The sequence below is a fragment of the Colletotrichum spaethianum genome, assembly GCF_022836535.1.
Source record: "Colletotrichum spaethianum MAFF 239500 DNA, contig01, whole genome shotgun sequence".
NCBI lineage: Eukaryota > Fungi > Ascomycota > Sordariomycetes > Glomerellales > Glomerellaceae > Colletotrichum > Colletotrichum spaethianum.
Window position 1 is genome coordinate 952,212 of NW_026054771.1, and position 15,390 is coordinate 967,601.

Consider the following 15,390-nt stretch of genomic DNA (forward strand, 5'->3'; position numbering starts at 1 on the left):
GGCCCTCGGACCTGTGGAGGGGGGGAGGTACGTGAGCTGCTTGACTTGCCAGCTTGCGTTGACTGCTTGGGCTTGGCGGTGACGGATGCCCGACCGCAACTGGCAACTAGACGGACAAACACACACACGGGGGGTGGAAGGCAAGAAGGGTATGGACGCTGTGGCGAGGGGTTGTTGACGGGATGGAAGGAAGTGGCATTTGAGTGCGGGTTGACAGCTTGGGCCATGTCGATTTTTCGTCTGAAGACTGGGAGGCGAGGCGATGGGCCGCGGACGACGACGGACAGGAGGGGAAGCGGGTGGGCAACTCGTCATCTTCTGCAAGGCTTCTGCTGTACGATGTCTGTGCCATGCACCTTTTGCGCAAGGCTGGCTTTGGCTGGACGGTCCCAGCGGTGGTTAGACTTCTCTACAGCAGGGGCGATACGATACGATACGATACGATAGGGCAAGGCGACGCTGCCACGGTTCAGTCGTGGCGGACGCGCCCGAGCCATCGCGACATGGCCGCACGCCTCTCGGGTGCCAGGCAAAAGGATGATGCCTGGACCGGGGATAAACAGCGGGCGAACGTGGTGATGTGCAAAGAAGGTTAAGGTCCTCCGGGCTGGGTTTCCGGGTCGCTGGGAAACAGCAGGTAGGTTGTCGTGGGCGCGCACACGGGCATGGGTTCAGCGACAAGGCGAGCGAGACGTTTAAGGGGAAAGTCAAAGTGGAAAGGAGTTGGACGATGCCACCACCACTAGGATTCCCAGAGTTGGGTGGTTTGCATGCAGTCGTTCTCGGTCTTGCTTTCCCCTATTGAGTTTGCTTGGCGGAGATGCTTGACGCATAACGCTTGATCTCTAGACGGTGTCTTTTTTAGGGGGAGGGCATCGCTCGGTGAACGAAAGAGGTGTGGTCTTGTCATCCCTCGACCTTGGGACGACGGAGGGGCAGGGGAGGGGGGGTTGCATATAGACGGCGGCGGTGTTGTTGGGAATAGAGAGCAGAGAGCGAAAACTTTCAGTTCAAACACCCACTGGCCCAATCCCATGTTAAATACGGGCAAAGGGTCTTTGTCCCTATATTATTCCTGATGGTATAGAGCCGTTATGGCTCGCACTGCGCGTTTGGGGATGCTTGTTCGTTTCTTTCTCTGGTCATATTATCGGCCCGAGTCATTCCGCGAGCTGACGCTGCGAGGGCTCCTTTGGCTATGGGGGAGGGAACTACCACCATAGCACGGAGAGAAGGGGAGACAAGGCAAGAGGACGGGTTCAAAGAAGCTTTGCCAATGTGCGTGGCGGGCGTGGCTTGGGAAAATCGCTTGGGCTTGGCAGCTTGGCGAGTGTCGCGAGAGGGAGGGGGTCGTGAGAGCGGCCAGAGGAAGAGGAAAACGGGCACGCGAGCAGTTTCTTGAAGGCGGCTAGCATAGGGAGGGCGGAAAATTGCCCAGAGTCTTGGCGACGGCTCGGCATGCGGGAGCAGGCCATGGGTTGTGCCGCATATCTGACAATTTACCGTACGATTTGTTCTCTGGCGGTTGAAATTTTCAACGTCGCGACGTCGGCCTAACGAGCGGCGCAAGCCTCCCATGCAACGACGGCGATGCGCCTCCCGCAAAAGACAACCATGCCGGAAGAGCGGGTTTGCCGGCAGTCAATCGATCTGGCACGTTTTCCATTGGCGGCGTCTGATTGGCCCATCTGGCAGGTTTCGTTTCGGCGGCTTTTTGGGGTTTTTGCTGAGACGCAGGTTCTTTAAGCTCGCGCCAAGGAGCTTCGCTCGGAAAGAGACGAGGGGGGGGGGAACGCCGCGTGCAAGGGAGGGTTAGCAGCGGGTGCCATCTTGTGGGGAACGGGGTGGATCGGGTAATGGCAAGACGACATTGGTTCGACGATCCCGTCCGTCGTCGCCTTCTTCTTCGTCTTGCCCTTGTTCGATGTGTGGGTTTTTCTTCATGTCCTTTTTTTTTCTGGGGAGGGGGTAAAAGAGAGCATCTGGCCGTTCTTCCTGCAGACGGTCGCCTAGCAAGGGCTCGATGCCTCTGCAGTTGGCGGGGCGAGTCAGCAGGGCATGGAGCGCCTGGCCTCTTTGGTTTCCTTTCATGGTTGACAGTTGACCTCGGCTGGGGAGGAGGGGGGAAAGGGCATGGAAAGACGTGTTTGGGGGAAATTGGGGAAAGGAAATGGCCATGGCGGCAACTTGGATGATCCAGGTAACGAGGGGGCAGACGATGGGTGGGGTTTCCTAAAAAAGGTCTCCAAAGAGGAAGGGAGTTACCTGACTCTGTTACGGCATAACATGGCAATGGCAATGGCATATGGCCAGGAAGGACCGTAAGCCTGAACTGTGTCCTGGACTTGGAGCGGGCATAGCGAAGGGAAGAAAAAGAAAGAAAGAAAGAAAGAAAAAGGGTAGGAAAAAAAGGGGTTTCTCAATGCAGATGCGCATGTTCGTAGTGTGACGGTTCAATCTGGAGGTATCTTCACCCTCGTGCTTCACTCGTCGTCGATCGAGGCCGAGCAAGCCGTCGGCCGGTGACTGACAGCTGGGCTGTGAGAGGTTGGTGGGTGGGAATGCCACGAGCTATGTCAGCCAAGACCGACACATGTCCGGCTCTGTCCCGTCGCGGGACCGCTCCCAACGCACCGCACCGCAGCACAGCACAGCACAGCACAGCGCGATCTCGACTGTCGAGAACACAATGCAGGGTGGTCGGGCGGGCCAAAGTCAGTGTGTGCCTGGGCCTTACTCACTGGCCCGGATTTTGCTGCTTCTTGCTGTACGGTTTGCACCAAGCTAGCTCACCCTGGTGACGTAGAGCTAGAGCGCCCCGCCCGCCTTTCGGGTTGACCGCACCTGGTTCCTGGTGACGGTTCTTCTGGTAATTATTATTATTTTTAACTCTTTTTTTTTTCCCTTCTCTTGTTTATTGACGTCTTTTTTCCCCTTTCACCAATCTGATGCTGCTATCAGAGCACGCAGTGCTATAGCTTGCTTGCCCGTCCGCCCGCTGCTTCAACAGCAGCGGCATGTCGTTTCCGGGCCCGACCCTCTCTTTGCCAGGCCTTGGGCAACCTCGGATTGCCTCGTCCGCTTGGTCGAGTGGACTCTGAAAAGATCCGCGGGGTCGCCCAGAGCGTTCTGCGTCGTGGTTATCCGCTTCCGTCTCGGACTATTGCTTGCTTCGTCTTCTATTCCTCCACACAGGACCCTTTGAAATTGGATATGGAAGCTTCCAACGCCATACGGGCTGTTGCATACATGGAACATACACCACTCATGTTCGTGTGCCCCAACGCTGGGCACCTTGCTCTCCATACTTTCCTTGCCATCCCATGCTCCGGTCGATGGTCATGGATCCCAGCCCATCCCCCCAGTGGGGGTCTAAGTGGGCTGGGTGGCCACACCCCTTCCGCAGCTTCACGCATCGGTCCCCAGTCCGTTGCCGTCTTCTGGTCGGTCCCGCTCCGCGGATGCGCTTACAGCAAGTTTTACATCTCGTCTTTCGGTTTTGGTCATCGCTTTGCGCCTGCTCTCTGCTACGAACCACTGGTCCCCTCTTTTTTTCTCTCTCTCTCTCTCTTTCCCTTCCCAATCTCCTACCCTCCTTAGCTTACTTTTTGCCGTCGGTCACTCAACTTGGAAAAAGATTCGAGACTACCCTGTCTACGGATACACTAACCAGGGGACCACTTGGTACATCGCAGAACCGTTGGCCCGCCTTTGAAGCAGCTCGAGCTGCCACGGGATCGAGTTCTCGACTGAGACTGGTCCAGAGTCAAGCGGCTCCAAGGGCTCCTCGGTGTTCGGCCGATTCCACTTCTCGAGACGTCTTGTCACTGAGGCAAAGACATGCTCCCCAGCTTGCCAAGATAGACCCTCCGCCATCCATCCCAGGATCAACTTTGCTTATATCTGCTCCCGTCCCTCTTGGCCTGAACTTCTCTCCTCTCTTTCTCTCTTCCGTCGTGGCCAACATAATACTCCCTCGCCTGCTTTCTTTAGGTGAAAGCAAGGAACCGCCTCATCTACTGAACCTTGTCTTTGGGTTACCGTCCCATTGTCCTGAGGTTCTGCTTTGGTCTCCCGGCAACACACCCAACGGCCCATACAACTAAATTACCCCCGTCGCCCGCCCCTCGTCATCGGCGCGCGAGCCACCCCAGGCCGAACTCCTTCGACTTCTACCCACGACCCAAGGAAGTGTCTCGGACACCTCACTTGACACTCATCACACAATGGCGGCCCATCACCGCCATTCTGCGCCCATTGGCGTCGTTCCCGTGCCTCACGGCCCCGAGACGGGCGACGACTTCCCCACGGAACACACCACCGAGCATGAACGCCAGATTTTCGGCCATGTCACCCGCCCCGACGACTCGTACACCCCCGACGGCACCTACTGGGCCGATCTGCCTTGGTTGAAGCGTGTCAGCTTCGTTACCAAGGTCGACCGCGAGGAAGCCCTCAAGGAGCTCAGGGCCACCGGCGCCATGATGAAGAAGGACCCCCTCTCCCCCGTGTCTTGGTACTTCCGCAACGCCGTTCTCCCCGGTGCCGGTCTTGGCCTCGAGGGATATGTCTTGTTCTCCATCGGTAACCTGCAGCCGCTGTTCGCTGCCGTCTGGCCCGAGTGCTGGGGAAAGTCGCACGAGGTCTGCACCCAGAACTGGGTTGCCTCTGTCACCTACCTCGAGATTGTCGGTATCATGATTGGTCAAGCCGCCATTGGTGTAAGTTGCCTGATCCACACGTTTACAAAGCCACGTTTCTGACCCCCATTGCAGGTTATCGGTGACTGGATCGGTCGTCGCTTCGGTCTCATCCAGGACGCTGCCATCATGTTCGTCGGTCTGCTGCTCCTGACCGGCAGCTGGGCCGCCTCTCTCCAGGGCTGGGTCATCTTCTACGCCTGGTCCCTCTTCTTCTACGGTTTCGGTGTCGGCGGCGAATACCCCATCACTGCCACTTCCTCCATGGAGAACGCTGTGGCCTCCGGCCGCATGTCTACCCGCGAAGACCGCCTGCACCGCGGCCGCAAGGTCACCATGGCTTTCCTGATGCAGGGTTGGGGCCAGTTCATCAACCAGGTCGTCCTCATCGTCTTGCTCGTCATCTTCAACCGTGGCTACGGCAACGGCCCGTACACCGAATCCGCCGCCCAGTACACCTTCCGCCTCTCCTTCGCCTTGCCCGCCATCGGCACCCTGTGGCTCGTCTACTACCGTACCTGGAAGATGCCGCGCGCGAACCAGCAGCTCGCGCTCGCCAAGAAGAAGCAGGGCGTCACCGGCTACGACGTCAACGCCCTCAAGTACTGCTTCCAGCACTTTGGCGGTCGTCTCCTGGCCACCGCCGGCACCTGGTTCTGCAACGACGTCTTCTTCTACGGCAACAAGCTCTTCCAGGGCCAGTTCATCTCCATCATCTCCAGCAACCCCAACTCCCTCCTGACTCAGTGGAGCTGGAGTTTGATTAACGTCGCCGTCTCCCTCTGCGGTTACTACCTCGCCTCCTTCTTCATCGACAACAAGCTCTACGGCCGCAAGATGATGCAACAGGTCGGCTTCCTCATGTGCTTCGTCATGTTCGTCATCCCCGCCTTCAACTACGACTACTACGTCAGCCCCGCCGGCGTCCACGCTTTCCAGGCCATGTACTTCCTCAGCTCCTTCTTCAACCAGTTCGGCCCCAACTCGGTCACCTTCCTCGTCGCCGGCGAGGTCTTCCCCACGCCCATCCGCGCCACGGCCCACGGATTCTCTGCCTGTATTGGTAAGGCCGGAGCCCTCCTCGCCTCCGTCTTGTACAACTACATCGACACCCGCACCAAGTTCTACGTCGTCCCGTGGTTCGGTCTCGCCGGCATGCTCCTCACCTTCCTCTTCCTTCCCGACACCACGGGCTTGGACCTCAAGGAGCAGGAGCGCCGCTGGACCTACATCCGCAACGGCAAGGAGGCCGAGTACCACGGTGTCGCCGTGCACCCCACCCATCTCAGCTTTTGGGAGAACCTCCGCGGCGTCGGCAAGTACTACGACGCCGAGAAGGACCACAAGGCGCAGATCGAGGACATGCGCAAGGAGTGGGAGGAGAGACAGGCGGCGCAGGGCGAGAAGGAGCCCGAGGTCTGGGAGGACCCCGACATGTTCTCCGAGGCGATGCACGGCTACTTCAAGGATCAGCACAAGGGCAAGAACTCCAATGGCGTCATGGACGGCGCCGAGGAGTCCTCGTCGTCGTCGACGAGGGAGAAGGAGCCCGTCGACGAGATCCAGGCCAGCCCCGTCATCGGGGAGCAGAGGCACCTGAACGAGAAGAGTGGTTAATGGGACGGACTTGCAGCAAGAAGCGTTGCATTGTAATCGAGGAGTACAAAAAATTGGGTTTGGAGTTTTTTACCTACACGGATGAGGCGGCTTCCTGCGTTTGCACTGTGTTTTGGATAGAACATGTATACCAAGAAAGCACAATGTGCTATCGCGCGAATATTTATACCTTATTATGATGATCGTCTCTGCACTGTTACTCTACCACTTCGTGATGGATGCCGCTGCTTGTCGAAAACTTGCCACTTCCGACGCTATGGACGTGGATGTGACGGCTGAGCGAACTTGACGCCGAACACGTTCGGGCGCGTCTACCGCAAGACCATGATCTCGCGTGAATCGATAGTACTTTGTGAACCAAACCCGCAAGGAAGCTCGATAGCCGCTGGGTGGGTGTCGGAGGTTGATACACACGCACACCGGGAGCATGGATTTCTGCCACTAAGGGGTCGACGGCGCAAAGGTATCCGCTGAGCAGCCGACCATGTTGGAACACCGTCCTCGTCTGAAGCTGATGGTCCTAAAAGTTCGCCGCGAGTCCTCGGGAACGGCCGGGTGTGGGAGGAGGCTACATCCACGGCTGTGTAACGCAGCCGGGTCGACGATGCGTATGCTTACTTCGCAAACAAGAGATCTCGAGGCTATCACTTCTGCCTCCTCCGTACGGCTGCAAAGATGGCATTCTATTTAGGGTTGGGGTGTTGGTCGGTCCCCTTGATGCTGTTGCCGCAGTTAGGTACGGGGCTATGGGAATGCGGCGGGTGAAGGAAACCCGAATGCATCAATAGTGGACCACGAACTCTTTGGTAAGTTTACATGGGGCGCATCGGTCCGTCGCAAGCGTGGTGTGTGTAACAAAGGCGTCGAGTAACGGTGGCCCTTATTGTTGATTGAACCCTTTGCGGTCCTTGAGGTTGGGTACACGTGTGGAATAGTGAATTCGTCTGGCGAGCCTTACATGTCTAGAACACTTTCCACCCTATTACGTCTAAGTCTCGGGTGCTAACCGTACAGTCTGATACTCGAAGGAAGCTGTATGGACAGTAGTTGCCGTCAAGTCGGCCATAGGATCGGAGCAGTGGTAAATTGCCGCTAGTTCTATAATCCGTTCAATCTCATGGCAACAGGCAGAACACCAAATGGTCTTTAACAACACATGCCTGGCCAAGAAAGGTGTTTTGGAGTCTCGGAAGCCCAACTATGAATCCTACATAATGGCTACTGATAATCTTGACAGTGCCGTCAGGGTTAGGTGGTGTACCTAGAAACAAGGGCTGGCTCATGCAATATAATATTATTGTCATACGCCTAGAACCTTCTGGCGTCGTGTTTGCCTACGAATGATCCCGAGCAAACAAAACTCCATGTCTAAACCTCTGTCTTCTGTCAGTTTATGGTACCTCCGGTGGGCTCACGACTTTGCAGGAAAGCCAGCAGTGACTCGGGGCCAGACGAGTCCGACACACATGCGTTCTGGCTACAAACTTGGCAACTCCTATTGGGGTAGCTGAGAGTTCACTCTGAGAGCCGGGAATCACCAACGGGTTGATCTTCGTATGAAACGACTGGAGGTTAGAACCTTGCGCCTAGTACCCGCGTAGTAGGGGAGGACTTGGAAGTTTGGAAGCAAGGCGCAGGCTCGAAGAGTTGAAGATCCAACAAGTGACGACATACGTGCTTGCTAGATGACAGAAAATGACAGGGTCTCTCTTTGTCCGACAAGATGAAGCTCGGCTACCGACCCTCGTTTCCCCTCTGTCCTCCGTCCTTGTGAAGCAGTGCCTAGATACAGAACGAATTGACCGCTGATGGAATGAAAAGCCGATAGAGACGGGTAGAAGCTGTACACTTTGCGGTTGAATTGGTTCTCTAGCAACAAGGGCAGTCGGGTCACATAATACAATACCAAACCTGTCTACGCCTTAGATAGGTCCTGGAGCGGCAAGGCTGTCTAGGTGAGTGATCCCTCTTGACAGTTTGATACACTATGGTCATATAGTATGAAACTGCTCTATTGTTCCCAATGGATTTTTAGGGGACCTATATCAACAAAGCCTGTAAAATTCATATTAGTTCACATCTAGATAGGGCTGGATAAGTCGGGACGGTGCGGTCGACCCTCAGCGCAAGAGGATTATAATCACATTCTGCTCGTTTCTCAACCACATACGACCATACCCACTGGAAAACTCGGGATCCCGTCCGCTCTCCCATAGATAAGCCAGTGAGGGCCGGATTAGTAGTTGGGTCGGTGACGACCAGCGAATACCTGGTGTTGTATGTTTTTTCTGATCTTTTTGTTTTTGTGGATATTCCTTATGATCCACTCTCACGATGGAGGCAGGAACCAGCCACTACCGCCCTCAAATATATTTCCAGTCAACATTAACGGGTACCTCAAGAAAGTGAGAACGCCCAAATTGGACCCTTCAGATAATCGGAATACTTTCTGGACGGGAATTGTTGTGAATCAAGCAGCTGATGATGGCCAAATTTCATGACTTACCTATATCAAGGGGGCATCGCTAGAGCGAATCAAAGTCCTTCCAAAATTTCACCAAGAGCACATGATGCTGGGAGAAGCATTGAAATAAAATATGGCAAGTATCGAACTAAAAAGGATCGTCCATATGTTGTGAGTTTGCCAACGCTTGCTGGCATGAATGGCGAACTTGGGCGTCAACATGCCCTTGCACAAACATTTTGGACCACAGAAAATAAGCTCATTAACAAGGCAATGAATGACAAATCAGAATCCCTCGGACATTCCGAATCTCCGGGTTTCTGATCAAGACTTGAGATCAGCCGCATGGACCAAACAAACCTCGTCAAATGTTTCCCATTCAATTACATCGTTGAAGGTAATGATGCTTACATCCACCTCATTCCCACACCTCAAAGAGCCGCGTGGGTGCAAAGTGGTCCCCGCTGAACCCTGAACCACGACCGACAGCGGCCCAACGTGCTTACTAAACCGTACTAAGCCGATTCGAACGCACCAGAAGGATGAGAGACGCTGTCAATGATGCGCCGGCGCGAAGCGCGCTGTCAGAACCAAATGAAGGGATTGATCCCCAGAGCAAAAAGGCACGGCGACGATCGGATGAAGCAAGTGTGGTCGGTGAATAGTGAATTCCGCGGGAAAAGAGTGATGCATGGCGTGAACAATGGTTCTTAGTGGGCACTGCCCGTTGCAGAAAGTGGGGGGAGGGGGATGGGTGGTTTTTGGAGGGGTCAATGATTAGGTAGATGCCCATAGCTTCCGAAAGCTTTCAACGACCTCTCATCTCACTCACTCGCCCAGCCAACCCATCCTCGCGGCCTCGACCTCCATAGCTCCAAGGCAGTTGGACTTCTAACCCCAGACCGTAGACCAATTAAGACAAAAAACGCAGCCATGTTCACAGGCATTGTCGAAGACATCGGAGGTCTGCAACCCCTCATTCACCCTCTCGCCCCCTTGACTCACCCCTCAATCGACACTCAACTAACACATGCCCAGTCGTCTCCGAACTCAACCCCAACGACGAGACAGGCGGCACTTCCCTCACAATCACCCTCCACGAGTCCTCCACACTCCTCTCGGATTGCCACCTCGGCGACTCCATCGCCATAAACGGCGTCTGCCTCACCGTCACCCAGTTCGAGACCTCCCCGCCGTCCTTCAAGGTCGGCGTCGCCCCGGAGACCCTCCGCATCACGAACCTCGGCTCCCTGGAGAAGGACTCCCGCGTCAACCTCGAGCGCGCCGTTCGCGCCGACACCCGCATGGGCGGGCACTTTGTCCAGGGCCACGTCGACACCACCGCCGCCATCCTCGCCGTCACGCCCGACGGCAACGCGCTGACCTTCCGCTTCGCGCCGCGCGAGAAGGCCGTGCTGCGCTACATCGTCTACAAGGGCTACGTCGCCCTCGATGGCACCAGCCTTACCGTGACCCAAGTCAATGACGACGAGGGCTGGTGGGAGGTTATGCTCATTAGCTACACTCAGGAGAAGGTCGTCGTCGCGGGCAAGAAGCCCGGCGAAACGGTCAATGTCGAGGTCGACATGATGGCCAAGTACGCCGAGAAGAGCCTGGCGAGCTACCTCGGCGGCGCGGGCAGCGCCCCTTTGGAGAGGATGGTGGAGCGCATCGTCGCTGAGGGGCTGGGCGGAAAGTCTTAGGGCCATTCGTTAAAACTTTTGTCTTTTTTCCCCCATTTTGGTGTGCGTCTAAGGTTTGCTATACGGATGCCATATCCTAACATGCTTTGTTGATACAATATGCCCCCAGATATTTCATGTTCAAGCATCGCCCCAGACCTCGGCCAGTCGCTGACTGACAGCCTTGGCAATTTTCTTGCGGCCCACGAGGTTGGGCAACCCATTGATAACCATCTCCCGTTTCCTCTTGAGGCCCTGCTCGCCCGAGCCGCACTCCTGAAAAGCCTTGATGAAATCGTGCGGCGTCTTCCACCGCTTCTGGATTTCCAATGCCTTCTCTCCCGTAATGCCCCTCGTTGTCATCAGCATCTTCAGATAAATATCTCGTAAAGTCATCATGTCCGACTTGGACGCCAACGATGCAAACGCCGGGTAGGTGATGTAGTAGCCCGTCGAGGGTTCCTTTTCTCGCAGGTGCTCCAGCAGCGGCAGGTAGTTCTGCGCCGTCAACGCCGGAGTCGGGATCACTAGGAGAGTTTTGCTCTCGTACATCTTCTTGAGCATAAACGTCATGCGCGCGAGGTACCGAATCGTGTCGTCCATTTTCTGCGTCTTCTTTAGAAAGTAGCCATTAACTACCTGAGTGGAAGCGGTGGCCGACTGGATCATCTCCTCGATCTTGGAGTAGTATCCCGAGTCCATGGCAATCTCCTCGACGATGTACACCACATGCTTGACCCCGGATTTCCGGAGTCGGAACTTTTGCTCGTGGAAGCGACCATCCTTGATACTGCTGACCAGATCGTCAAGTCGTTTGCGCTCCACAATCCAGTCCAAGACGACCTCGTCTCCTTCTGCACCGTGACGGGACAGGGCGGTAGGGTCGTGGCATTTGGCAATCCACTGCGCGTCGCCGATTTCCAGCGCCCGCATAAGGGGCTTGACACCCTTTTTGGTGAGTTCGTCTTGCATGTAATCGCGGTCTTTCACTGCTCGGACTTCTCGAATATCCAATGCGAGATGGACCGTGAATGATCCTGGCGCGAGTCGGATCGGAGTAAATGTCGGCAACGAGGCACCATCCGAGACCACTGGGCCATTTGCGACGATATCTTCATATACTGACTTGGACTTTACTTGTTCAGCTGGCTCGACCGACAATGAGGCGCCCCTACCCAGTGCTGTTGTGACCGGATCCGGTCTCGTCCCAGACTCAGCACGGGCGCTGAGACCTGTGCTGGGACCTGCCACGACTTCATCAGTCCTGTCACTTGGCTCTGTCGTCTTTTTGATGCGCCTGGCAACCTCCCATCCCTCATCCGTGAGCGAATAACGCCTCTGTGGGCGGCCTTTCTCGCAGACGAGATCCTTCTCTATGAGGGTCTTCATCGAGTTCCAGGCCGTATAGAACTTGGTAGGGTCACTGGGCGCACTGAATGATGAGTCGCAGTGTTCCTGGGCTAGCTCAATGAGGTTGGCCTTGGTCATTCCCAGTTGCGCATCTTCGTCCAAGGTCGAGAGGGACAGCAGGAGAGCGTAAGGACCAGATCGATATGTCGGAACATAGGGCCTCGCTTTACGCGCCTTCTTCGGGGGTGGGGGTTCGTCATCGTCAGCATTTCCACCAAGGGATTCGCGGTCTTCCTTGGACAAGCGTGGGTTCTTAGGCATAGGCAAGCCGTTGGCTTCGCAGTGCTCCTTCAGCTTATCCGTAAGCCGAGAGGAGAGCTTGTCTCCAAAGCCCTTCAGCTGAGTGAGCTGACGCGGGTGCTTGAAGGTGATGGGGCATGCTTTGAGAGATTCGTAGGCGTTTCGGTAGGTTGAGGCGCTCTTCATGTTCCGCTCCCTCGCCGTGTCAAGCCACTCCTTGACCCAGTCAAGGAGCAGGGGGTTGGCGTATTGCTCATGGTCGCCGGCCATTGTGCTGACGTGATGTTGGATTTCTTGGCGGTCACTTCGAAGTCATGACCGAGAGTGGCGTGCCGAAAATAGCATTTTCGCGAACGAGGAATGCAAGGCGGATGCCGGGCTGTAAGCGACGTCGGAAATCCCAGTAACCACCGTGTTGGCTCTCGGAGCAGCAATGGGGCCAGGAACAAGTATCGCAGAAAAGGCTAGGAGACGGAGGAGGCAACGAGACGCGCAGGACACGCCTAGCGCCCTGGGCCTTGGCCCCGAGTCCAATCACGAAACCACGTGACTCGTACAGGAGGGAAACGTGCGAGCCATCCAGCGTCCCGAGAGCGCTAATTAGCTAGCTCATGGATGCCCCTCAGCAAGTGCACTGGCTGTATCTGTTGTTGGTGTGGAGGGGTTTCCGGGACTGGCACCCCTACTCTTTCCACTTGCGGTGTGCTGCATCCATCTGACTTGCATGATTGCATCACGGCCAGTGTCAGCTGGCGGGGCCTGCCGTGCTGAGGTAGATTGCTGCTGCTACTGTTGCTGCTATCCTCGCTCCAGGTAACAGTGCTGGGGAGCTGAGAGGTGAGGTAAGTGGAGGAACAAGGTCTCAAAAAGAGGACACAGGAATGGCGGCCTCCACGCCCATCTAGCAAGCGAACTGCCGCCCGCCATTTCCTCTCCACTGTTTTCTCGTAAACATCCCTAGATCGACTTCTCTCTCCTTCTCTTGCTTCCGTCAATCGCTCTTCCAGCTCGTAAACCTTTCCTTCCGCCGTCTACGAATAGCTGCATCCCAAACCAGTCTTTTCCAACACTGCGCACCATGTCGGACGACAAGATCATCGCCGCTTCGCAGAAGCACCCCATTGTGCCGAACCACACCTTCAAGTATGGCACTGCGGGGTTCCGGATGAAGGCCGATCTCCTTGACGGTGTCACTTTCCGTGTCGGTCTGCTCTCCGGTCTGCGCAGCCGCAAGCTCAATGGTCAGACCATTGGTGTCATGATCACGGCCAGCCACAACCCTGCTGTCGACAATGGTGTCAAGATTGTTGACCCCATGGGTGACATGCTCGAGCAGGAGTGGGAGTCGTACGCCACGAAGCTCGTCAACAGCTCCTCGGACCAGGAGCTCGTCGATAACTACAAGGCATTGGCCTCTCAGCTCCGCATCGACCTCTCGGCCCCTGCCCGCGTCATCTACGGTCGAGACACCCGTCCTTCGGGCCACAAGCTCGTTGCTGCTCTTGCCGACTCCTTCGACGCTACCGGTGTCGAGTACGTTGACTACAAGATTCTCACCACTCCCCAGCTGCACTACCTCACCCGATGCGTCAACACCGAGGGCACCCCCCAGTCATACGGCAAGGTCAGCGAAACTGGCTACTACGAGAAGTTCGCCGATGCATTCGTCAAGGCTCTCAAGGGCCGTAAAGTCGATGGCCAGCTGACCGTCGACTGCTCCAACGGTGTGGGTGGCCCCAAGTTGACCGAGTTTCTGAAGTACGTCCCCAAGGACGTGACAGGCTTCGACGTCAAGGTCGTCAACGACGATGTCCTCCGCCCCGAGGTCCTCAACCTCGACGTAAGTCTTATCGCATTCCAATCATCCTGATTGCTTGGGCTGACAGTGGGTAGTGCGGAGCAGACTTCGTCAAGACCAAGCAGCGCGCCCCCGCCTCTCCCAAGCCCATCCCCGGCGCCCGCTACTGCTCCTTCGACGGCGATGCCGACCGTCTGATTTACTACTACACCGACCCCGATACCGGCTTCTTCATGCTGGACGGTGACCGGATATCCACCTTGGCGGCTTCCTTTATCGGGGACCTCGTCCGTTCCGCCGGCCTCGAGAATGACCTCCGCATCGGTGTTGTCCAGACCGCCTATGCCAACGGTGCCAGCACCAACTACATCGAGAAGCATCTCGGATTGCCCGTCGTGTGCACGCCTACCGGCGTCAAGCACTTGCACCACGCCGCCCTCAAGTTCGACATCGGCCCTTACTTCGAGGCCAACGGCCACGGCACTGTCCTGTTCAGCCAGGACGCCATGCGTGCTTTCCGTGAGACGAAGCCTCAGTCCCCCGCCCAGAAGGACGCCCTCGAAACCCTTGCCGCAGTTGGCAACCTCGTCAATCAGACGGTCGGCGATGCCCTGTCAGACATGTTGATGGTCGAGGTGATTCTCGCCCACAAGGGCTGGACTCTCAAGGACTGGGCCTCGACCTACTCGGACCTCCCCAACCGACTCGTCCGTGTTGAGGTTGGCAACAAGGACGCTTTCCAGACCACCGACGCCGAGCGCCGTCTCAGCCACCCCGCGGGCGCCCAGGACGAGATCGACCAGTGCGTTAAGAAGTACACCAGCGCTCGCTCTTTTGCCCGCGCCAGTGGCACAGAGAACGCATGCCGCGTGTACGCTGAGGCAGCCACCCGTTCCGAGGCCGATGAGCTCGCGAACAAGGTTGCAGGGATCGTGAAGCAGTACGGTGGGTTGTAGGCAAAGTCACGGCTGCATTACAGGCACTGACAGTGCCACACTCGATGATGGGTGATGATGAGTGACGGGTGGGTTGTCTCACCAGGAGTCATGTTGCAAAAAAATTACGGCGTTGTTTCAAAAGCTAAAGCGGATTTGCTGTTGCAAGGAGGAAACTTGCCCACATAGTTACGAAATGAACACGAAATGAGACATTTGATATCCATATATCCATTCCCCCCTCCTTGGTAGTATTGTGCAGCGTGTTACAGCAACGTCGGTGCAGGGCAGCAGAGGCGTGTTCCTCGCTGCCCGTCCCTGTTAGTTGCGGCAGTTGACAAAAACCCATTGTGTTTTGTTTTGTCATGGGGGGAAAAAACCCCCGATGGATGTTTGGTATCGCGCAAAACGTCTGTGGACACTCTCTATCCTAGCAGCAATCCCACCCCCCCAGTCCGCAAAGTGATTCTCGCGGCCCGTCGTTAGAGTTGCGCCATGCCCCCGTTCAGATCATTGGGCCAGACTGGCCGGCACCATGTCCGGT

The 15,390-nt window shown here is 56.3% G+C and overlaps 4 protein-coding genes across 4 annotated transcripts; 3 read left to right on the forward strand and 1 right to left on the reverse strand.

Annotated features, from left to right (window-relative positions):
• Positions 1 to 4,226: 4,226 nt before the first annotated feature.
• ColSpa_00248 (putative inositol polyphosphate 5-phosphatase) lies at positions 4,227 to 6,317 on the forward strand (the record flags this gene model as incomplete). The annotated part of the gene is made up of 2 exons (XM_049266460.1): positions 4,227 to 4,721; positions 4,776 to 6,317. The coding sequence occupies 2 exons, from the start codon at positions 4,227 to 4,229 to the stop codon at positions 6,315 to 6,317; spliced, it is 2,037 nt and encodes a 678-aa protein (XP_049122417.1).
• A 3,397-nt stretch (positions 6,318 to 9,714) lies between these two features.
• Positions 9,715 to 10,484, forward strand: ColSpa_00249 (riboflavin transporter MCH5; the record flags this gene model as incomplete). Its single annotated transcript, XM_049266461.1, has 2 exons — positions 9,715 to 9,745; positions 9,820 to 10,484. The coding sequence occupies 2 exons, from the start codon at positions 9,715 to 9,717 to the stop codon at positions 10,482 to 10,484; spliced, it is 696 nt and encodes a 231-aa protein (XP_049122418.1).
• A 120-nt stretch (positions 10,485 to 10,604) lies between these two features.
• Positions 10,605 to 12,383, reverse strand: ColSpa_00250 (crossover junction endonuclease MUS81; the record flags this gene model as incomplete). Its single annotated transcript, XM_049266462.1, has 1 exon — positions 10,605 to 12,383. The coding sequence occupies one exon, from the start codon at positions 12,381 to 12,383 to the stop codon at positions 10,605 to 10,607; it is 1,779 nt and encodes a 592-aa protein (XP_049122419.1).
• An 808-nt stretch (positions 12,384 to 13,191) lies between these two features.
• Positions 13,192 to 14,867, forward strand: ColSpa_00251 (phosphoacetylglucosamine mutase; the record flags this gene model as incomplete). The annotated part of the gene is made up of 2 exons (XM_049266463.1): positions 13,192 to 13,953; positions 14,007 to 14,867. The coding sequence occupies 2 exons, from the start codon at positions 13,192 to 13,194 to the stop codon at positions 14,865 to 14,867; spliced, it is 1,623 nt and encodes a 540-aa protein (XP_049122420.1).
• Between the last annotated feature and the right edge of the window lie 523 nt (positions 14,868 to 15,390).